The 25,642-nt window shown below is 36.6% G+C and overlaps 1 protein-coding gene across 1 annotated transcript in view; it reads right to left on the bottom strand.

The window, feature by feature from the left end:
* Positions 1–19,479, bottom strand: part of mier1b (mesoderm induction early response 1b, transcriptional regulator) — a 31,998-nt gene extending 12,519 nt beyond the window's left edge. The window contains exons 1-9 of the mRNA XM_079877340.1: positions 19,398–19,479; positions 18,371–18,395; positions 18,156–18,256; positions 12,922–13,113; positions 8,151–8,277; positions 8,005–8,069; positions 7,844–7,916; positions 5,554–5,705; positions 5,352–5,433 (exon numbers count right to left, since the gene is read on the bottom strand). Of these exons, the coding sequence (XP_079733466.1) occupies positions 5,352–5,433; positions 5,554–5,705; positions 7,844–7,916; positions 8,005–8,069; positions 8,151–8,277; positions 12,922–13,113; positions 18,156–18,256; positions 18,371–18,395; positions 19,398–19,406 (826 nt within the window). The 5' untranslated portion in view covers positions 19,407–19,479. The remainder of the gene's footprint in view (positions 1–5,351; positions 5,434–5,553; positions 5,706–7,843; positions 7,917–8,004; positions 8,070–8,150; positions 8,278–12,921; positions 13,114–18,155; positions 18,257–18,370; positions 18,396–19,397) is intronic.
* Between the last annotated feature and the right edge of the window lie 6,163 nt (positions 19,480–25,642).

Here is a 25,642-nt window from a genome sequence, read left to right as displayed (position 1 = left end):
TACATAAAGGAATTTCGGTAGAGTTGAGGGAGCATTTTCTTTAAAAACAAAATAATTCCACCTCGTCTTGGCTGCCTCAGATTTCGGGAGTAAATAAAGAGAGCTATGTGGATTAATACATCCAGCCAGACAACACCTACAACGCTTGGGAGACATTCTCGTCAGTGCAGCAGCTGTGAACTCGATCAGGGCGGGTCTATGTTGAAACGGCAGTGTCTGTCAACACTCGTGGGCGGGGCCTGTGCTTAGTGACGTCACTAAAACAGCATTCTGAAAACAGGTCATTGGGAGACACTGCTGATGATTTATGGGGATTAATAAAAAAGGAGTGAGTCGAATCAGTTTTTTAGAAGTCAGTAATTACAGAATTAATCAATTAAAATAAAATGTAACAAATGTTACCAAAAAAATGTTTAACTTACTTATACATATTGAATTTTTTGCAAGACAGTCCTTGTAACTGCACAGTCCTTGTACACTTTAATTCTATACAGTGATCTTTCAACAGATATCCACATAAATCAAGTTTATACTACTAATCAATCAAACACAAACGCAAGCTTTATGTGCGCTTGAGCTCGGAATAGGCATATAAGATCATAGTCGATCTCCAAATGCAACGTAACAGGGAGGAGAGCAAAGATGGAAAGCTCCTAAAGCTTAGTTTCATATAAATTCACAGATAATTTGTTGTTTTGTCCTTAGTGAAAATCACTATTGACCTTGTCAATTTGAAAAAGGATCCTCATATAAGAAACAATACTAAAATTCAGAGTCAGTTCATTCGCATTCAGAGATTGACTATTTTTGACTGACAAAATGCCGGCGTGGACGGAAACAACAGCTACAGTGAGTTGTTAAAAAAAATTCTTCTTAGTAAACTCTGTGTACACAAACAATCTTCTCAATGCTCGAGTTCATGTATAGAGCCCCTGGTGATACTTCGAGCAAAGTTTCATGTTGTGTCGAGCCTTCTTAGTGTTTTAAAAATAGCAATTTTGATGCTATCATAGTCGTGCCCCCTATGGAGCTTATATTATGACAAAATGATTTGAATTTGAATTGTGTAAATTTTAATTATTTGCAAGTGTAATCTAACAAAATTGAATTTTAGGTGGTAGTTTAAATAGTTCTGAATTTGATTTTTTTTAAACGAATATTGAACATTTGAAATTTAACAAATTGAAATGTTTTTATGGCTGAATTTTATAGACTTCTATTTTCAAACAGCTAGTTATTTTGTTCTGAATTCTTATACTGCAAATATTCAATTTAAAAAAATACAGATTCAAGTTTTCAAGATGAAGAAATTCGGAACTTCAAATGCAGTTTTCTAAAATTCAATCTCAAAAATTCAAACTCAAAAATTCAGATCTTACAGAAAGTAGGTCACAGGTCATTCACAGGGAAGAGTAAAGGATCTCAGATAAGTCGAACAGAGCATTTTGGCTGCACTGCAGTAGTTTTCTGCCGCAAACGCGGTGGTGGTTCAAGAGAATCCGTGTATCTTTTGTTCAGTCGTTTTGTTATTTAATATTAAGAGTAGAAAAATGAGAAAACAGCTTGAGAATTAGATTTCTAATATTCTAGTAGCCTAATAATAGTCCGCTGCAGCAGTTGCACGGAGCTTACAAAACTTAACGCGTGTATTGTAACTATAGGCTACATTTAATTTTCTCATCAAACAACTAGACTAACGAATGGCTCGGTACAACAGAAGAGCCTAGAAAGGGCTTTTTCTCTGTGTAGACCAGCAGTTGGTCTGAATTTGCTATAACCTATTTTCCGGACTGTATAGGCTAAGTCACGTTTTATCATGAAACACCTGTGATTTATTCCAAAGTGACTCAGGCATATATAATGCATTTAACGTTAAATAATCTAAATGTTGACTTTCAAAATTAGGTGCGCCAAGAAGGCTATTCTCTGTATTTTGGTTCATTTTTGGTGAGCGCCAGAAAGATCTAAAGAGACCGAGACGCGCTAAAGCAGCGCATCATGTTGTTTTATTTATTTTTCAATGGCATGAAAGTCATTGTAGTCATTTTGAATGTACACAAATAAAAATATACATTTTACTGTTTCGAATGATGTCATATTATCTGTAGCCTATTACTATAAATAACAGAGTATTAAGTTATTTCCCAGCAGTGGAACAAATCCAAGTGATGGCGCATCGTGCTCTCACACAACATAGTATCAGTTCTGGCGTTGCTTCATATCGCATAGTGCTCATTATCAAAATGAAACACAGTCAACCAAACATATAAAAAGTTATTCTGCCTAATTAATTGGTCTGTTGTACAATATAAAGGGCAAGCTGTGCCACACAGTCCTACTTGTTATTCCAAACATTTCCCTTGCTGTGAAGACGCTGATTTAGCCTATACATGTATTTTGGGACTCGACTGAAGTATGACGCCTTCTTTATATTAATAGTTAGCATCCACATGTTACATTGCAAATATGAAAACTTTTGACTGAATGAGAGATGCGCGACCGTTTCGATTTAAATAAATTTGTTTAGGCTTGGCGTTTAAAATAGGCTAAATGTTGTTTGTAATAAAGGACACAATATAGGCTATTTTTATAGGCTATGTAGCCTATATATTATTTTATTATACATGGCTACTTATTTTTCATTCTTGTTGTTTTCTGCATTCATTTAAGGATTTGTCATACAGTAAGGGAAAGTAAAATAGGCAACACATAGCCTACATGTTAATAGTGTTTATCATGTAAATGTTGTATTTTATTTACAGGTCTTTTACACTATTGCTGAAATGCGTTTTTTTATGACGATTTGACGCGCGCGCGTTTCTCTCTCAACATGATCCGGTGTGACTTGCACTCAGGTGCATGTGAATTATTTTCTGGCAAATACGGTCAGTTAAAAAATGTTGCTGTATTATTACAAAATGCATAGAGTGGAGACCATTTGGGCAAAAAAACAAACATATTGTGTTCATTACCCCCCACCCACATTTGGGCTTAATCACTATTATTATTAGGGGGTCCTTGAAAATGTATTTAGGTGTAGACAAAATCAGTTATGTTTATTTCATAAATATGAACGTACCTCGCATCTCCCGGACACTAGCCGTTAGTCTACTTCTTTTTTTTAGCTGGCCAATTCTCAAAATCTGTATGGAAAAGCTGCGGAGCGTGGAGAGAACGCACAATGGCTTTGCTTTGGAAGTTTTTTATTTATTTTTATTATTTTTTTATTATTATTATTTATTTTGGAAGTTTAGTTGCCAGAGAAAATAACACACAGTTTTGTTTAACATCAATTGATACTCAATATTAATTAAATAAATAAATGTAATGTCAGAGAATGCACAAAGCGCATCCTTTTGAGATGTAGGCCTAAATTATAATACATTTTAATTAAAATAAAACACACAAGGCCTACATCATAAAACTCAGAAGATTATGTATTTTAATATATTATTTTATAATACAAATAAAAAGGCGTAAAAGTAAAAAGTAAAAATACTTCAGTCGAGTCCCAAAATACACGTATAGGCTAAATCAGCGTCTTCACAGTAAGGGAAATGTTTGGAATAACAAGTAGGACTGTGTGGCACAGCTTGCCCTTTATATTGTACAACAGACCAATTAAATTAGGCAGAATAACTTTTTATATGTATGGTTGACTGTGTTTCATTTTGATAATGAGCAGTCTGCGATATGAAGCAACGCCAGAACTGATACTATGTTGTGTGAGAGCGCGATGCGCCATCACTTGGATTTGTTCCACTGCTGGGAAATAACTTAATACTCTGTTATTTATAGTCATAGGCTACAGATAATATGACATCATTCGAAACAGTAAAATGTATATTTTTATTTGTGTACATTCAAAATGACTACAATGACTTTCATGCCATTGAAAAATAAATAAAACAACATGATGCGCTGCTTTAGCGCGTCTCGGTCTCTTTAGATCTTTCTGGCGCTCACCAAAAATGAACCAAAATACAGAGAATAGCCTTCTTGGCGCACCTAATTTTGAAAGTCAACATTTAGATTATTTAACGTTAAATGCATTATATATGCCTGAGTCACTTTGGAATAAATCACAGGTGTTTCATGATAAAACGTGACTTAACCTATACAGTCCGGAAAATAGGCTATAGGTTATAGCAAATTCAGACCAACTGCTGGTCTACACAGAGAAAAAGCCCTTTCTAGGCTCTTCTGTTGTACCGAGCCATTCGTTAGTCTAGTTGTTTGATGAGAAAATTAAATGTAGCCTATAGTTACAATACACGCGTTAAGTTTTGTAAGCTCCGTGCAACTGCTGCAGCGTACTATTATTACTAGAATATTAGAAATCTAATACTCAAGCTGTTTTCTCATTTTTCTACTCTTAATATTAAATAAAAAAACGACTGAACGAAAGATACACGGATTCTCTTGAACCACCACCGCGTTTGTGGCAGAAAACTACTGCAGTGCAGCCAAAATGCTCTGTTCGACTTATCTGAGATCCTTTACTCTTCCCTGTAGATGACCTGTGACCTACTTTCTGTAAGATCTGAATTTTTGAGTTTGAATTTTTGAGATTGAATTTTAGAAAACTGAATTTGAAGTTCCGAATTTCTTCATCTTGAAAACTTGAATCTGTATTTTTTTAAACTGAATATTTGCAGTATAAGAATTCAGAACAATAAAACTAGCTGTTTGAAAATACAAGTCTATAAAATTCAGCCATAAAAACATTTCAATTTGTTAAATTTCAAATGTTCAATATTCGTTTAAAAAAAATCTAATTCAGAACTATTTAAACTACCACCTAAAATTCAATTTTGTTAGATTACACTTGCAAATAATTCAAATTTACACAATTCAAATTCAAATCATTTTGTCATAATAAAAGCTCCATATGCCCCTAGCACTCCCATTCAAAAGGCAATTTGACCGAAAACGAAAATATGGTCAAACTTAAAAGTAGCGTTTTCATTCTAATTATGCTTTTAAACGAAAGTTTGCCTCGGGTAGATTAACAAAAAGACCATAGGTTGCCTTTTGGCGACAGTTACGCTTTAAAAGTCTAATAATAATACAATTATACAAAAAAGTAATTTAAAATGAGAAATTAATAATTCTTTTTAAAAAGGTCATTTTCAGTTTCTGTTTTTGGCCAAGTGCATCCAGAATTTTCGGTTTTGGTGCATCCCTACCAGAAATCATTTTCTAGAGCCACAGCGGTTAAGCAGCAGAAACACTGTCAGTGTGAAAGGAAAGCACAAATCCAGTCTGTTGAAATGCATAACGTTTTGTACTGCCTCAAACATTAGATGAACGTTTATGATGATGGCATTTAACAGCTTTGTAAGGCTCACCTCTGGCTGCTTTAACGTTAAATCTTAATCTTCGTAAAGCTTCATCTGTATCAAAATTACATTTCACCAGCTCATATAATGCCTGAGGGGAGAAAACACTATTTGTATTGTGTATTATGTCACAGTTCAGCATTTGATTTCAAATAAAATAATTACAATATTATCATTATTATTATTAAATCACAGAGGCGGTCCTTAGTACCTGCTCATTATCTTTAATGTGGGATCCTTCTGGAATAGCATCTACACCTGTCTCCTCTCCCGTCCGTCGACAGGCTTCAGTGAGAAAATCAACCACAGTGTTTTCAGGAAGGATTTCAGGATTCCACAGCAGCTGATCGTCATTTTCATACACTGTGAATGATAAAGATATCAAAGATTCAAAGCATATCACAAGAATGCGTAACATATTGATGTCTCCAAAAATGCTAACTATTTCCAATTTTCTTGTAATAAAAAGAATGAGTTAAAAAATGACATCATACTATGACTGGTTCAGTTCTCATTTCATCAGTGAACATTTTTATGGTATTAAACCATGGTCTGTCTGAATACTTGGATTGGCTTGAAGGTGTGCATTAAAACAGTTTAATGCACAGGTAGTTGCAAGTCAGTTTAATCACCGTTCTATATTAATGCACTGCTTTTATTTAAGCACACACAAATACATCACTCACACAAAGAGACTGGAGATTGCACTGTGCACTAGGGGCCCTATTTTAAGGATCTAAGCGCATGGTCTAAAGCGCATGGCGCAAGTGCACTTAGGGCATGTCCAAATCCACTTTTGCTGGTTTAACGAGGGGAAAAATGGCTGGCGCACCCGGCGCATGGTTTAAAAGGGTTGCCCCTATTCTCTTAATGAGTAATGGGTGTGTTTTGGGCGTAACGTGCAATAAACCAATCAGAGTCTCATCTCCCATTCCCTTTAAAGCCAGTTGCGCTTGCGCCATGGCAGATTCGCTATTTAACATGGCGGAATTTGCAAGCGGAAAAACTAAATGCTTCTCTAGCGAGGAAACGGATCTGCTCGTGCACGAGGTTAAAGCGCAAGCAGACCATCTACAGGACAAATTGTACGCAGGTTTTGGATCCGCCTATAGTCGCACTTGCGTCGCGCCTGGCACTGCATTGCGCCAGGTGTATGATAGGGCACGGTTCAGTTTGTATCACAGCTTTAGGGTCACGGTTTCAGTATGTGCTATGCTCAGGGACAAAAGGACTACTGTCAAATAAAAATAAAGAAAATAAGAATGAATAATCATACAAGCAACAACACAAATAAATACAATTAGAGCAAAGAAACAAATCAAATAAACAATGCTTTTCAGGTTATTTAGGTAGGCTATCTAACAGTAGTTTTCAGGTACAAAAATTGAATAAAGTCATCAAATGTAAAACATCATTGCATGTAATCTTCGGTATAAATTAAATAAAGATAATTCCTTATTAAAGTCACAAAAGCTATTCAGTCAAGAGCAGTGAGTGATTTCTTTGTCTTTTGTTGCTTGATAAACATTAAAAACACAGACTACAGGAAAGTTTAGGGGACGTCAGAATATGTATCCATCGACAGAAACGTGTTTTTTTTTTGGGGGGGGGGGGGGGGGTTTCAACAAAGCATATAGATGTGCCATCAGATTTGAGATGAACCGAAGTACAAGTGCGTGCCGAACCGTGGGTGGAGAACAGTACAGTTAGATTTTTTACAGAGAACCGTTATGCCCCTACTGCGCACACACAGAAACATTCAGGAGCACAGAAACTGCTTGTCAATGCTGCCCCGTGACTTTTTTTAATAAATTTGATTCGCTACTGAATCGCTCAATTACTCAGCAAGCAGATTGTGAAGTGTTTTTAAAGTAATTAAACTCACAGGTTATTCACACATTCATCTCTATCCCTCTCTTCATAGGCTAATTTAATCAAATAAATGTAACCTTACCTCACTACTTCATCTCTGTTTCTGATTTAAAACAGACAGAATGCTAGATCTAACGAGTCCTAGTGGACGAAAATAACCACCATTTTAATCCTTCCAGTTAAAGTCAGTGATGCAAACATGACAATGACAGCTTTAACTTGTCAGTGCTGGCAAATGACCATGGTATAAGCGGGATAATCCACAGCTGGCTGTGTTTTCAATTATTTGAATGCACTCCGATTTGTACGGTTCTTTGCCTCCACATTGTTGTCAGTGTTTCCTACAGGATTCATTCAATATTTGGTCCCAAATATTTTTGTAACCCAATTTAATTTTTTTTTTTTTTTCAAATAATTTAAAAAGCAAACATTTGCATAACATGTAACTGCACGTTGTCGTGTGAATAACAAGTCACACATAACAGTTCACAGTTCTACTGGAGCAATGACTTTCAATAGACTGATTCACACGGACAACTCCTGAAACATTTCTTTTGTTGTGGTGCAGTACTGTATAATCCTGCCAAACCCATTTTTTATTTTAATAGATTAGCATATGTAAAATCTACCTTTCTCACAGTCTTTGTATTTGCAGAGTCCAGATGGTGTTTCTGCCTGATACATGGAACCAACCATGATTTCCTGTTAAGAACATATATATTTGTCAAACATTTCATGGTAAATTATAGACAAAATCCATTAAGAAAAATATGATAATGAAAGTGTTTACTTTCTTCCAGTCTTCAGATGGAATATAGTCATCATCCTCCTCTGACTCTTCATCAACTTCATTATCTAAAAAGGTTACGTAAAAACAGTACTTAAGCATAATTCAAAGATTATGTTGATAAACATGAAATCAAATGAGGAGCTTACTCTGAAAGTAGCCACGGTTCTGTGATCGTATGAGTTCAGCTGTGTTACAGGCTTTTACTGCACAAGCTCGACTCTCAGCGGAGTGGCTCTCATTCGTCATTCTTGTGGATACATTTGCTCCATCCTCCTGAAAAAATCATTAAAACACAGTAAAAGATTAATGAACTGAAAATTTCTTGCGAAATATTGACAAATTATTCTAAATGCTATCCATAATTTTGACAGATATTTAAAAAAATCTGGTCTATTGAGTGTCCTTACTTTAGAAATGTCCAGTGAAGGATAGGTATGGCTTTACAACACTTTTTCATGTTAGATATCGATACCGTAGCCTTGAGTAACTGCTGATACACCAGTACTGTTACACCAATACTGTTTTTTTTCTTGATCAGTTTAGATACTACACTCTGCTTCATTGTAAATAAAGAGAAAAATAAATAGGATAATTGTTCATACCAAGAACGATATCTATAAAAATAACTATGATAAATATATTAGTGTCCACACCAACTCACAATAACGTTGTTTATTTTTAATTGTGCACAGCAGTTATATAATAACTTTAAATGCTTGAGCTCAAGCTAGATTCTAATTAGCTGTCAATGTTTTTATTGTTCATCAGCTGGAAAAATCATTCTGAAATTAATTCTAAAGATATCGTTCCTCTGTGTCCAGCATTGTTAAAGTTGTAGTGTGGACTTTCCTATTCTCATGGAATTAGAATGATTATTAAAACTTTTTAGTTAGCATTATAGTTTTTATAGTTGTTTTTGTATTGTACGTACACACACTACCACAGTGTTTGCAGTGAATGTTTGCTTTATTTATGAAGAAACACCCCACCACTGAACCGCTTTTTAACAAGCAAACCTAAAAATTAATCAGCACTCAATTAACGTAACCATTTAACCATTAACATGCCTAATTCCAAGTATAGATCAATAATGGTAACCACCATTAATAACCACCAGTAATGAATGGACCACAACATGCATACACTTACACTGGCTGTTTTTGTGATATGAGAAAAATCAACAGAACAGTTTGCTTTATAACACTTTATCATGTTCGATACCGATACCTTTGAACTTGAAGACAGTTTTTTAAATATCCAGCTAAAATTGGGTTTGATAAAAGCAATGCAAATTCCATGTTTTAAAATCTGGTAGTGATCACAGCAGTATATACATAAGAAGATGACAAATGCACTGCAGCAGATTTGTGTTCATTTTCATGATGCGTTTTAATGCCTGTAGCTAGTCCAAAATGATGCCCAGTAATGGTGTCTCTACAAAAGATAAACTGTGAAGTTTACAGTTGATTTTAAATGTTTTTTTGTTTTTGTTTACAAGGCCCAAATATTTTCTTGACCTTCTTCACCCTTACTCTACCGTGCTCAGTTACTGCTGAGTATTTCCCACTGCCTAAGAAATTTCTGCGCTTGGCCCTAAACTCTTCAATTGTCTTCCTCACAATGTGAAATTAGCACCATCAATAGTCTTTTTTTTTTTTTGTCTTTCAATATGTTAAAATATAATAGCTTGCACTTAAATGGTTAGTTCACCCAAAAATTTAAATTCTGTCATTAATTACTCACCGTCATGTCGTTCCAAACCCGTAAGACCTTCGTTCACCTTCGGAACACAAATGAAGATATTTTTTATGAAATCTGAGAGCTTTCTGTTCCTCCATTGAGAGCAACGTCATTGCAACTTTCAAGGCCCAGAAAGATAGTAAAAACATCTTTAAAAAAGTCCATGTGACTACAGAAGATCAACCTTACTGTTATGAAGCGATGAGAATACTTCTCATATAGAGAATAATTCTACATTCTGATGTAGAACCCAGAAGCGCTGCACTGTTTACACTACGTTAACAGCTACGTTTTTTTTGCACACAAAAAGTATTCTCATCGCTTCATAATATTAAGGTTGAACTACTGTAGTTACAAGGACCATTTCAACGATGATTGTACTACCTTTCTGGGCCATGAAAGTTGCAATGACGTTGCGGTCAATGGAGGGACAGAAAGCTGATTTCATCAAAAATATCTTCATTTGTTTTCCGAAGATGAACAAAGGTCTTACGGGTTTGGAACGACATGAGGGCGAGTAATTAATGACAGAATTTACTGTACATTTTTGGGTGAACTAACCTTTTAAGGTCAACTTCTGTTCTTTTAAACGTCCTAAATAAATAAAGGTCGACTACATCCATTTTTAAGGCCTGTTTCCACTTGTTCAAGCCTTTTCACTGATCAGATAGCTTTCCAATCGTGAAAACGCCAGGTGTAAAAGACGGATTTACATCCGATCACTTAAACCACTTCATGAGGTGGTTTGAGACACATTCCAAACGAAACTGGACAAGTTTAAATGCATCTGGTTGTTAAAGCCACATAAGTAAATTTTACTCCTTCCAAAATAGTAACAATAAACACATGAGCGTGTTATAGGCTACCGGCTCCTGGTAGCCAGATATAACAGGCTACTGTTTTAGCTTTCACTGTTATGCTGACGATACTCAGCTGTATATTTCTTCAAAACCTAACGAAACTTACCAACTCACAAAATTAACGGAATGCATAGCTGATATAAAAAAAAATTGGATGACTAGTAATTTCCTACTCCTAAATTCTAAAAAAACAGAGATTCTAATTATTGGACAAAAAACTCCCACACGTAATAATCTAGAATACTGTCTAACACTTGATGGCTGCTCTGTTAAGTCTTCGTCGTCGGTTAGGAACCTGGGTGTGCTCTTTGATACCAATCTTTCATTTGAAAGTCACGTGTCTAGTATCTGTAAAACCACATTTTTCCATCTTAAAAATATATCTAAATTACGCCATATGCTCTCATTGACAAATGCGGAACAATTAGTTCATCATGACCATGACATCAAGGCTAGATTATTGTAATGCTCTACTGGGTGGTTGCCTTGCACGCTTAATAAACAAACTACAGCTAGTTCAAAACGCAGCAGCTCGAGTTCATACCAGAACCAGGAAGTATGACCATATTAGCCCGGTTCTGTCAACACTGCACTGGCTCCCTATTAAACATTGTATAGATTTTAAAATATTGCTGATTACTTACAAATCACTAAATGGTTTAGCTCCGCAGTACTTGAGCGACCTCTTAATGCATTATAGTCGTTCACATCTATTGCGAGCTCAAAATTCCGGCCAGTTGATAATACCTAGAATCTCAAAATCGACTGCTGGCGGTAGATCATTTTCCTATTTAGAACCAAAACTCTGGAACAGACTTCCTACCATTGTCCGGGAAGCAGACACACTCTGTCAGTTCAAAGCTAGATTAAAGACACATCTCTTTGACCTAGCATACACAACACATTATAGACTTCTATAATTCAATGTTAGGCTGCATAGATTAGGTCAGCCAGAACCGGGAACACTTCCCATAAATCCTGATGTACTTGTTACATCATGAGAAGAATGGCATCTAAGCTAATTTTAGTGTCTTTGTTTATCCCGAAGTTTTGCCGCAGCCTGCCGGATCCAGGCCGTATCCAGATCTGACGAAGGACCTTCGCCTGGACCCGATGACAACGCAGTGCTGAAGTGCCAACTAGTCTCTCCCTATGGAGGATCCCTTTACCACTCCAGATAAAGCGTTGTCGGGAAAACTCGTTTCGCGTACCTACCCCGATGTGACAAAATAAAATTCTGTATCAAAATTTATAAGGAAAGACCAGTACTTTGTTTAGGCTTGGTTTGTAGGGAATAACAAACCTGCGCACATATATTCAAACGCACATAACTATAGAACCAATTTAATTCTTAATGCGCATGTGAACGCCATCAGCGTTTCTCACAGGTTCGCGTTTAAAGTCTGTGTAGAGAGAATGGTGTCATCTTAGCGGCCCCTAATTTAATAACAAATGATCATTGTGACGGAAGCGAATCAATCAAAACTAACTTTAGCTGGAAAATAACTTTATTAAAGAACCGCTATAAAGCCAAAACAATCTCTGTTACCTTAAATTATACGCTTATCTCTGTAAAGCTGCTTTGAAACAATCTACATTGTTAAAAACGCTATATAAATAAAGATGACTTGACTTGACTACTGCAACACACATGGCATTCGCCACAGGTGAGTAGCTGAGCATCTCTTCAGCAAGCCGACACACAAACTGATGCAAATAAAACTGAAAGTTTGCCGTTGCATCCTGAAGCTAAACACGCAGTGATCTGCATTAGAAGTAGTGAGATTAAATTATTGTAACCAGTGCTGATGCCACTCTCTATCCTATTGTGGCCTTTTATCTTGTAACTAGCTGATGATAAATAAAATGCAGCGCATATCTGTTGCTTTCGTCGAGGTGAACTCAGTTAAATTTGCATATAGTGCGGGAGATTGAAGATCAGATTTATATTCATTTTGCAGAAACGTTAATGTGGCTAAGTGTAAACGGAACTGTTTTAACACATCAGATGGCAATCCAATCAGTGAAAGCACATGAAGTGACCAGGTGTGTGAACAGGCCCTTAGAGATCAGACTTACAAATAGTAATTTCAGCCCAACTTTAACCATTTAAGTTTTTAACTTCTATGACATTTTCAGAATTTGTGTTTTCCAGGGCTATGAGAACCCAGTTAGAAATCCATGTGGGAACCAATTTTAAGTTCTGGTTGTTTTTGCTGTGTATGCATCCTGAGCTCAACAACAATATTATAATATAACTTAATACTCACATTTAAGTGATATGAATAATTGGGCATAGGTTTCTTATGTGACAGACCTTGCTCTTCTTCAGTTCTCCAGTGCTTCTGCTGCTTTCATCATTATCCATATCCTCTCCTTCATCATCATCATCCTCCTCCTCATCTCCATCCGCATCCTCTTCCTCATATTCCTCATCCTCTTCCTCAGGTGATCCACTGCCTGCATAACCATAAAGGCTCAGGAGCTCCTGAATGGGCATTTCTCCCTCCTGCAGTTCACAGAAATCAAGTTCACAGAATTATCCCAAATGATCACCATTATTTATATAGCACTTATACAGTTTCAAATCAGTTTCACAGAAATGAACTTGAAAATAACGATCAATGATGCAAGCTTCATCAAACGTGGGACAAATTCTGAATTAAAGCAACATTAGCATCATTATTGAGTTTAACGTTGATTCAGTTCAGTTCAATAACTGTGTAAAGTTCATCAGTTACTAAAAGAGTTCAGATATAATCAGCTCTACAGAAAAACAATACTATCGTTATTCAGCTCAATTCAATGTTGATTCAATTCAGTTTGAAACATTTAAACAAGATCACAATGTCCGTGTATGGGACATTGTGTATGTGAGTGTATGTGAGTGGAGGTAGTGCTTTGGGGTCTGGCATACAGTCTTGGGCTGCCAAGTCATATGGATCTGTTTTGTTTATAGCTTTTAAAGCGGGGCTCAGTAACTTCGGGATTTCTTCGCTGTATTTTCGCTTTTTGCTCGCAGGTTTCTCTCTAGAGCTCCCCCAACAGGTTCGGAATAGATATTTGACAACACTGTTGTAAAAACTCGTAGGCGATTCTCGGACACCAGAGGCTAGTAGATCAACGACATCAAAGCAGATGGGACATTCTTTAAAACGTCTTCTTCATTCGGGTTCAAACAGCGTGAGGGAGCGCAATAATGACAGCATTTTAGCAGATTTCTTTTGGCCGTAAAGCAATTGTTTACATCTCGAGACCTGATATCACGCGAGACTTCCTGACGCGGCGGCCGGCGGCCCGCCGGCTCAAAGTTGCAAGTGCGTATTTTCCGCTCACGGGCACCAGGGGGGTCGGAAATGACCACCATTCAACCCGAAATAAGTAATATAACCATTACAATGACTCCGAAGCTGTTCAGTTAAGGTAAAAAAGTTACTTAGTTCACCTTTAATTAAGGATGAAACAATTACCAGTTTGATAAACCACAATAAAATGTCCTGACAGTTATAGCATTATCGGTTTCAATTTAATTATCAGCGGCAGTGGCTCAGTGGTTCATGTAGATTGTCTACAAACCGGAAGCAAGACACCTAACCCCAGCTGCTCCCGACGAGCTGGATCGCCTTGCATGGCTGACACCGCCGTCGGTGTATGAATGAGTGAGTGAATGGGTGAATGTGAGGCAATATTGTAAAGCGCTTTGGTGGCCATTGGGTCTGTGAAAGCGCTATATAAATGCAGTCCATTTACCATTTACCATTTTAAAACAGAGTTTGATTATCGCTATTTTGAAAACCCATGGTAAATCCTGTCTAGCCAGCACCAGTCTAGCACAGCCGCTGCACGCAACATTGTTTTTTGACAGTTTTTTCAGTCTTCTTAGAGGACCAAATCTGAGGTGTGGTCATATTTTGTCTAAGGGAAACTTAAACAAAATTTAAATATAATAGAATTTATTCTTATAATTTATTACTTGGTGCAAGTGGCTTTGAATGTCCGTGGTATTACCCGTGCACTTTACTTTTACCAGTTAAGTACCAGTTCTTGTATGTCACGTACTCTGTCGATTTTGTTTGTCCCATCAATGGTATAAAAGCTGAAGTGGGTTCAGACTTTGGACTTAAATGTGGCTGGGGCATCTATTATTTAACTCACACTGCTGTCCGCCGTCCCATTAAAAAACTCTTTTTCTTAGGCTAGTTAACTTATGTTCGCGTTTGCCACATTCTTGTGTCGAGGAGCCATGAAGTAGCGACGTTGGGAGCAGGGAAATCTATTTAAAATAACTTGTTTTATTCATTAAAATATCAATATTTGATGCCAGCATATCGATTCTCGTATATCGAAGGACAACGATATATTGCTCTATCGATATTTTGTCCCACCCCAAGTGAAGTTTGATGTATGTTCACTTAAATTAAAAGTTGTTATATTATTAAAGCCTTATAAATGTAAAAAGAAAAAAAAAAGAAATGATAGCTTTCAATTATACTGTAATGCTGAATGCCTATAATTAATGGTTTAAATTGAGAAGAAAAAAAGATACATTTCATAGAGACATCAGTTTATTGGTGGTCGGTGAGACTGACCTTCTTTCATAAAAATATGCCATTAAACAAATATTTAAATTATAGGTTACTGTATGTTGTTTCTACGTTAATTTGGAGATTAAATTAGATATTATTACAATATAAAAATATATGATAAACTTTAATATTAGGTTTTAATCACGATTGATTAATTAGTTAATTTATTTTAATCGATTGACAGCACTAATATATATATATATTAAGTATATATATATATATATATATATATATATACAGTGCTATGCATAAGTGAATACACCCATGCTAAAGTTGACTAAAAAGAGGAATAAAAAAGCATATTTTGGAAATTGAACAATGCCTTAATTTAAAAAATTAGGAAAAATCCAACCTTTAAGGACACCAATTTTCTTTGTGAATGAATAATGTATCGTAAATAAATAAATGTTCTTCCTTAAAATACATGGTGCATAAGTGAGTACACCCCTATGTTAAATTCCCATAGAGGCAGGCAGATTTTTATTTTTAAGTATTTTTTTTTTTTTTTTTTTAGGATACTATGCATCCTGATAAAGTTCCCTTGGCCTTTGGAATTAAAATAGCCCCACATCATCACATAGCCTTCACCATACCTAGAGATTGGCATGGTTTTATTTCAGTTAGCCTAAAAGCTAGTTTGATTTGCATTGAGAGATGATCTTATGGAAAGTACCCCATGCCAATCTCTAGGTATGGTGAAGGCTATGTGATGATGTGGGGCTATTTTAATTCCAAAGGCCAAGGGAACTTTATCAGGATAAACATAGGGGTGTACTCACTTATGCACCATGTATTTTAAGGAAGAACATTTATTTATTTACGATACATTATTCATTCACAAAGAAAATTGGTGTCCTTAAAGGTTGGATTTTTCCTAATTTTTTAAATTAAGGCATTAAGTTCAATTTCCAAAATATGATTTTTTATTCCTCTTTTTAGTCAACTTTAGCATGGGTGTATTCACTTATGCATTGCACTGTATATATATATATATATATATAGATATAGATATAGATATAGATATAGATATAGATATAGATATATATATAGATATATATATATATATATATATATATATATATATATATATATATATATATATAGATATATAAATATAGATATATATAAGTAAAATTATATATAAGTGCTGGGCAACAAAAGTTTGTGTTTACATAATATATGTGTGTGTGCTGTGTATAATTATTTTGTATATATAAATACACATGCATGTATATATTTAAGAAATATTTGCATGGATATACTGTATATATATTTATATATAATTTATATTAAACACATTTTTCTTAAATATATACATGCATGTGTGTGTATTTATATATACAAAATAATTATACGCAGTACACACACATATATTATGTAAACACAAACTTTTATTTTGGATGCGATTAATCTTTGCCCAGCACTAATGTATATATACTAATAATATATATACTGTACATACATCCAAACAGGATATAGAGTGGTGCAGGTATGACGTCAGAACCCAGAAGACTACTTTGCCGCTGGTTCCTTCAAAAATTTCCTATGAGGTTTTATAATGGGGTTTTTCAATGTATGTGTAAAATAAAGCCTGTGGTAAACATACTATGATTATTCTATGATGTTTTTTTCTACAACATAAATTAATTGTGCTCATTTTTGAAACCGTACATTTTTAATAAGTAACTAGATAAGACAGCTTAGGGTGTGAGTGTGTGCAGTGTACGTTGTAAAACAAAGAGTCTAAGCATCGTCAAGTTATGTTTACCACAGGCTTTATTTTTACTCATTAAATGAAAAACCCACATAGAAAAATATAAAACCACATAGGAAAATCTCGAAGGAACCAGCGGCAAATTAGACTTTTGGGTTCTGAAGTCATGCCTGCACCAGTCTATTATTATCTCTATCATAACTTGTTATATCTAAGCTCTCTGCTCATTGTCTGTTAACTTAAATAATGTAATGACAAAAGTGTATTAAAGTTAAATGGTATTCAAATAAACTAAAAAACATTTATTTAAATCATTTTTAAGTAATTACATTCCTTCTTTTCATTTAGTTGCATCCCAGACATCCCACTCCGCAAAAACTCTTTTTCTGTTTTTGTTCACTGATCAATTTATATGTGAATATGTTTATATCAGTTAACTGAATATGTTTATTCAGTATATATATGAATAAAGGCCTAAATTAAATCTGTTCATCATATGAAGCGATTGTGTCTCTTCAGAAAATTTGGACTAAACCACTCAATTCATATTGATTAGTTTTACGATCTCTTTATGAACTTTTTTTTAAAGTGACGTCAAAGTGGTAGTTGTGTAGCTGTCATTGGAGGGACAGAAATCACTCAGATTTCATTAAAAATATCTTAATTTGTGTTCCGTATCAATGTGTGGGTGACTTTTGGGAGAGAGGTGGGATATCTGGAAATCTGGCAGCACTGCCCCTGGAACTTTAATGAGGGGAATAGGCTCTTGTATGTGAGAAGAGTTGAGAAGACATGTGGAAATACAGCTGCTAGTGTTAATGCAGAACTTTTATTTAATAAAAAAAGTTTGTATTATACCCTACTTTTTAAATTGCTATTATTTTTTTACTAATTTCAGAAGGAGATTGAAGCTGGTCGCACACTATACCAGAAGTGTCTGGACAGGCATCGCACAGTAGACGCATCATTCTTTACTCGCATCATTCTGTACTCGCATACTGAAGGAGGCAGTCCAAATAGTAAAACTATTGTGCCACCATGTGCACACACACACACCCAGTCACATACCCAGTTTATTCTCTGCTATCTGCATCTCCATAAACATAACTTTTTAAAGAATTAAAAACCTTTGAGTTATACTAACCCCTTGTGACATGCTGGTTTTTTTGTTTTTTATTTTTATTTTTTACTTGAAAAGCATGTAAAGCAAAGATCAGCTGAAACGTGTTGAGAATCAGGATAAGATCAAACCTTTGCGAGTTCTTCAATCTCATTGCCAAAGTTAGTGTCTCCCTCTGGCAGCTCCTCATCTTCAGGAGTTTGATCATCATCATAATCAGGCAACAGCATCTCTGTTGACACGTCAAAATCAACACTGTCAGAACCAACCAAAACTCATGGCATCAAATCGTGAGTATGTATAAAGACATGTTTTACTATGATAAGAAAAATAGTAACAGACTTACCTGGGCTTGAACTCCCCAAGGAGGGCTAAAAATTCAATCAAAAATAAGACATAAAAAGTTAAAAAGAAGCAGGAAAAAATATATGCTGTAACATTTGGATGAACAATTTATTTTTGGAGAACTAACAGATATCAGGTTTGATTATGAGGACAGTGTTGTTACTGTGTTGGGTGGCTGTTGGATTTCTGATATAAAATTTGTGTCCTGATGTAAAGTCAGTTGTGAACCACTGGACTAAAATAACAGTTTTAAAAAAAAAATAACAGTTTAAAACACAACTTTTTTATGCAGACTGTGGTTAAATCAGCAGTAAAACTTGCATAAAGCAAAACAGTAAATTATCAAAATGACCAGTGAAATCTGTTAATTGTAATGATCCATGATCTATGATAGATATCTGTGGGTGACTATGGCAGGCATCCAAGCAGACCTAATTCAGAATAAAAAGATGCACTACAGCTGTCTTTTCAGTGATCCATATTATTTTTATTTAGTTTATACACTAACAAAAATGCCTTCTGTTATATTAAACCTTACAGCAGGCCAGGGTTAAAACATCCATGATAAAACCAGAGGAATCAGAGATGCTCTGTGTGTATGACTTTGGAAGTTAAGGCTGATGTCTAGCTAATACTTTGTCTAGCCTTGATTAGGAACACTCTTTTAAGTAACGTTACAAATCTGGGTATTGAAATATCCATAACTTCAGGATTTAGCTAAAATAATCAACACACTCGTCAGTGTTTATGTAAATATATCAGATATAATTAATGTACGGTAATGCATTAAAGTAAGGTGGTAATAGAGTATCTGGCTAACTGAAGGCGAGCTAACTGCTATTAACTTTGCAGAAATAAAATTTCAAAGAATTCAACTCGTCTTTCGACCTAAATTACCGCACAACCTAATAAGAAATATATACGATTTTCTGTATTTTTCAAATGCATTAGCAAAAATATTTCTTCGGTTAACTGCTATTAAACGGTTATTTATTTCTGGAAAATAATTTAAATAATTTCCTTCTTACCTCCGCCATATTTACAGCGCTGCTGAGGGTCAGCGGAATGTGGGCGGAGTCAGTGGTAATCCCCGGATGTTCTCTCTCTCTCTCTCTCTCTCTCTCTCTCTCTCTCTCTCTCTCTCTCTCTCTCTCTCTTAGTTTTATTTTCTCTTTAGTAATTTTATTGGACTTTGTCTACTTGCGTCTGTTGTTTTTTTTTATTTTAAATTTTTTTTTTTTTTTTTTTTTTTTTGCAAAATGAGAAGACAATAAATTTCCATTTAGCACATACATAGGCTACAGTGGCCAAACTTTGCAGTTTTATTCCTATCTATATATATTGAAGATTTTTACTAAGGTGTTTGTTCATGTTTTCCCTCCTTTTTTCTGGCTGTTATATTTTCTGAAGAATACAAAGTGAAACAGCAATATATAAAATGAAACACTTAGAAATTGTGCACATCTCATGCCAAAAGAAAGATAAACATGAACATTCAAAAATTAAATGCAGACTCTTTCACAGATACAAAAAGAGCATTTGTAATATATATCCAGATAAAAACGCTGTAATGTGTCTTTCACATGATAGATTCTGGCAGCAAATGTGCTGTCAGCTTACATGCGGAGCCAACATAGGCCATAACATTGAAATGTCAATCTCAACCAAAAATAATGGTTTGGATCAAAAACTCAACATTGTATCAATGTCACCAATTTGTTTATCATGAATTAAATCAAATGTATCTAAAAACAAATGTTTGGAGGCCTTACTTCCAGTTACATCAAGTGCCCTGGTTTCTGAACAGATAGTATTTTGATAGTATTCATGACAATACAATGTTCTTTAACTGAAATATGGCACTTAAATTTCATAGTTCATCAATACTCAAAAGCTGACCATTATAATTCAATAGATTTTTTTTTTTTTACATAAAAAAAAGTAAAAAAAAAAGTGTATGGCAGGAGGAATTGGCATATAAAACTATATGGTTTGACTATAAATATATTTTAGATAGTTACAATTGTATTTCAACGAGTCATAATTATCATTTGACTTGTCAGATTGATAATTAGAGATATCTGCAATTATAACTGCATTAGTAAGAAATTAAATCCGAGATATCTTGAATTAGTAAAATCAATAGACTGTAAAAAAAAAAAAAAAAAAAAATGGACAACGCACCTTCACTCTCTTCCATTGTAGAAAAGTACTTTTCTTTAGTGAAGAAAGTGAAGCCGCCAATGTCCCAATATGGCCCTGACATCTTGCGCTGATTATGCAGGCTCGGAGCTTGCATCAGGTGAGCATGAAGTGAAGCCGTGGTATCAAGGCCCTGCCCACACTCCCACAGAATCGGTTAGTAGTTTAACTGCAGAACAACAACTCATTATGCCAGTGTGAAATAAACAATTATATAATGTAGAAATTAAAGTTAAAGCTTCAATCTCCTCCTGAAGATCCTGGAAAAAGTCTCAGTGACCTGACTACTTTGTAATTTTACTACACTGAAAAAAATGATTCGTTGAATTTAATAAAAAAACGTATCGTAAGTCGTTGCACACAATTGATTTTAGCTACATTTAAACAAATGCATTATGTTGAACTAAAATTAAGTTCAACTTAATGCATTTGTTTAAATGTAGCTAAAATCAATTGTGTGCAACCACTTACGATAAAAAAAAAAATTTAATTCTACGAATCAATTTTTTTCAGTGTAATTAAATCTCCTGGCTGAAAAACTGTGCTAATTAGCAAATCCAGGTGATTGGAACAAAATACTGAGGAGGACTTTTACTTTCTGAACCTGGACTTACCTCTGCCATTTTTATAGCATCAAATAACTAACAAAAACCAAACTTATTTTAAAAACGAACACTTGAACTCAGTTTGATAAAAACGACTTAAAATGACAGAAACCTCAGTAGGCTACGTATATTTTTCTCATCAAGCCAGACAACTTTCTAATTTAAAGTCATTAGCTCTGATCAACAGGAATCGGCTATTTTGGTTTGAATGTTTTTTTTTTTTTTTTTTTTTTTTTTTTTTAAATCAGGCTCTGAATTTTTAACTACTACTCCTAGCGGGTTAATATGATTCACACCAAACTTTTTCAACATGATACCAAGACAATGAAGATGCTAAATTGTGAAGGGATATTGGATATCTCAAACGCTGTTGCCATGGCGAGCGATTAAATTTATGACAACAGGGGTGACAGGAAGAGTCTCATATATTGAAATAATCCTTTTACATTCACCCAGTTTAAATGCATATTGCCTGTCGTGCACAGTCTCCCTAAAGCCTCCGGGGGTGCGGTGGTGCCGGGGCTTGGGCCCGTCATTGCTGCTTGCAGCTATATTACAGTTTTCTTTCTTATGAATTTGTTTTACGCACCATTCTATAGGCCTGTATGTACTGTATGCTTGGGCTGTTAAAACATTAAATATAAACAAATATTAATTATGAATACAATATTTACTAAATATTATATTTATATTATTCAATATAAAAAAACACCCAAACTAAAACGCTAACAATACAATATACTATAACTGTGTTAAAAAAACAGTAAGCTTAGGGTAGCTGCAAGTATTAAATATGGTTAAATGTCAAAATAATGCCAATATCAAACACTAGAGCTGTGTGGGGTGGGGGTAAATTAGGCACGATCTGCTATGACTTCACAATCATGTTGCATTGTTGTCTATGGATCTGTCTGAATTGTACATGTTGAGTAGACTCATTCTCACGGTCAAAATCGAGGGGTCGAGAGTCTGTCCAAAACTTCCTTCGTCCACTTGACGAAGTTGAACGCACTTCAAAATGGCGGTGGGAATTCCCCCGAGGGGAAGTGCTTAGGGAAGTGTATGTCTAAAAGTGGAGTTAAACGCAGTCCTAGAGAAAAGCTACTGGATTAATTACTTCAGGAATTATTAAATAATATCTGGATGCATTCATTTATGGAAAAGTTATCCAGCATGCCATGTATGTGCTGTGACTTTAATTGAATCATTTTGCAAAACGGACCAACCAAGTGATTCACTATTTCATTCATTCAATAAATAAGTTTTTTTTTTATTTTTTTTTTTTTTATTGAATTATGACTAATCAAACATCAGTGAACAATATCTCAAATTGGAATGTTTACTTGTGGTAATTCAATTGAGGATATCTCTAATTGAATTATCACAATTAGTAAAATTGTAATTTGAGATAGGCCTATCTCTAGTTATAATTATGCCAAGTACAAAATAAGTTACAGATATCTTTAATTACAGTTTCTACTATAGTCAAAACTCATTTGTAGATTTCAGAAATTATTTTCCAATGGAAGTCAATGGAAGAATATGACTAGTCAAAATAGCATTGTAGATATCTCAAATGTACTAGTCATAATAACATTGTAGATATCTTCAATGCATATTATGACTAGACATAATCACGTTGTCTTAAATCCAATTAAGACAAGTCAAGTAAGTTGAAATTTGACTAGTTAAAACGAAGTTACGACTAGTACAGCCAGGGGCATTAAATGCTAAAACGACCTGCCATAGGCTGTGTCCTTCAGTCCTTCTGAGGCCTCTGGCTAGACTCCTCCTCAGCATTGAATGCTATGAGACGGTGCGAGTGGCTGCGTCACACATGTTCCTGTCCCCATGGTCATGGCATGGAAATATTAATAAAACTTCATTTTGGATGAAATGGGTGATTGAAGGACGCCAGGGATACACTAAGTGCATCCTTCAGATATGCTGCCTTCCAAGGATCAATTAGGGTTGGAGCAAAACTTCGGGGTCTGAACAAATAACCCACACTTGCTGTCTTGGCCACTTGAGAGTGCGTGTACGCGACAGGAAGTAAGTGTGCAAGACTGTCCCATGTCTTAAAAATGCCAAAGTGCAGTGCCCTTAATGCACACTAAACCCACACAGTCTCGAATACAGCTTCGGAGCGGTATTCGAGGGTAAGCGTATCCCATCATGCATTATGTTCGGGAACTCATGTGCCCTGAAATCGCGAGATGTCGAGAACATTACACAGTAATTTAAATGAATTGGATACATATAATTTGGTTGTAAAAACATACAGTGTTGCATATTTTATTGGTGCAAAGATGAGTATGTGTCAGGTTTCAGACAAGACGCAAACAGGATGGTAAGTATATAATGTGATTTATTCAGCCGAATGGATCGGTTCCAGAGATAACGGTGAGTAAGCAGATTATAGATAGTTTAGGAAGACTTAGCTGTAAAGTAACAATTTCTCTCTTGCAGATGACGATGACTTGGATCTGGAGCGGAATACAGCAGGCTGAAGAAGGTCGGGTATACAGGTAAGTAACGGGATGAGAGAGGTGAGTCTGTGTGTCCATTTAGAGACGAGACCAGACAAGGACTGAAGGGGTCAGTGCAGTTTATGAAGGGTGAGCTGGTGGTGGTGGTGATTAGAACTCTGGTGATTGTGAACGAGTGGGCGGAGTGAATGATGATGGTGATTGAGGACTGATTGAGGGTGTAATCCTGACAGTACCCCCCCCCCCCTCCTGAGGCGGCTCTTGACGGCTGGGAAGAAGAGGGACGTTGCCGGCGGCGAGGTCTTCCACGACCCCTGGGAGCTGGACGGTCAGGATGGTCGATGTGGAATTGAGTGAGTAGAGCAGGGTCTAAGATGTCGTCACGGAGTACCCAATAACCTTATCCGGGTCCATAGTCCTCCCAGTCAACCAAGTACTCCAAACGGGGACCTCGCCGTCGGGAGTCCATGATGAAGCGAACTCGGTAGATGGGCTCTTCTTCCACAGGAACGGGAGGAGGAGGTACATCTGCTGTGGGCACATCTGTAGGGAGAAGAGTGACAGGATCAGTGAAAGGTTTAAGGAGAGAGACATGAAAAGAAGGTGCAATCCGATAGTGAGGTGGAAGGTTGAGTCTGTAGGTGACTTCGTTCAACTGTCTCTGAATGGTGAAAGGTCCGATGTATCGAGGACTTAGCTTACGGCAAGGCAGGCGGAGGCGTATGTCCCGCGTCGAAAGCCACACCTTTTGTCCTGGCTGGTACTGAGGGGTATCACTTCGCCGACGGTCCGCTTGATCCTTATGCCTCCGCACTGCCTGTTGGAGGTGCACATGAGCTGAGTCCCATACCCCCTCGCTCTGATGGAACCAGAAATCGACAGCTGGAACCTCCGAGGGCTCACCCGACCAAGGGAAGAGAGGAGGTTGATATCCGAGGATACACTGGAAGGGGGTGAGCCCGGTGGTGTTCTGTCTGAGGGAGTTCTGGGCGTATTCCACCCAGGGGAGTTATCGGTTCCAGCTGTCTTGGTACTGGTGGCAGTAGGTCCTTAGGTAACGTCCGATCTCTTGGATCTTCCGCTCAGTCTGGCCGTTGGTCTGTGGGTGATATCCGGATGATAAACTGACGGTCACTCCTAGGAGTTTGAAGAAGGCATGCCAGACACGTGAGATGAATTGAGGTCCTCGATCAGAAACTATATCTTCAGGAATTAAGAAATTACGAAAGACATGGTGGAATAGAGCTTCAGCAGTACCAAGAGCTGTGGGAAGACCAGGTAGGGGTATGAGTTTACATCCCTTGGAAAATCTGTCAACTACGACAAGTACACAAGTGTTTCCTTCAGAGGGAGGAAGATCGGTCATGAAATCCACACCGATATGCGACCATGGACGTCTGGGAATGGGTAGTGGTACCAGTTTGCCTTCAGGTAGTTTACGGGGAGTGTTGGTGATGGCGCAGACTGAGCATCCCTTGATGTAACGGGAAACGTCCCTGGAGATGGACGGCTACCAGTACCGTTGACTGAGGAGCGAGAGGGTACGCTTGCTACCTGGATGTCCAGAGCCCGGAGCTGTATGAGCTGAGTCCAGAAGGGCAGCGCGCAGATGTTGGGGAACGTAGGTGAGCCCTTCTGGACCTCCCGGCGGAGCAGGATGGCGATGGTTCTCCTGGGTGATCTGCTCATCGATGTCCCAGAGGATGGGGCTGAGGATTACGGCTGGAGGGAGAATGGGTTCCGGAGTCTGATCGTCGGTGGAAGGATGATAGAGACGGGAGAGAGCATCTGCTCTGCAGTTTCTACTCCCAGGTCGGTAGGTGACTATAACGTCAAATCGAGCGAAGAAGAGGGCCCAACGGGCTTGACGAGGATTCAATCTCTTAGCTTCTCTGAGGTATTCCAAGTTGCGGTGATCGGTGATGACCTCGAACTGATGGTTGGCTCCCTCCAGCCAATGCCTCCATTCCTCAAGGG

The sequence above is a fragment of the Squalius cephalus genome (genome assembly GCF_949319135.1).
Source record: "Squalius cephalus genome assembly, chromosome: 7".
In the NCBI taxonomy this organism is placed as follows: Eukaryota; Metazoa; Chordata; class Actinopteri; order Cypriniformes; family Leuciscidae; genus Squalius; species Squalius cephalus.
Note: the sequence above shows the minus strand (reverse complement) of the source record. Positions and strands in the feature narration are given on the sequence as shown.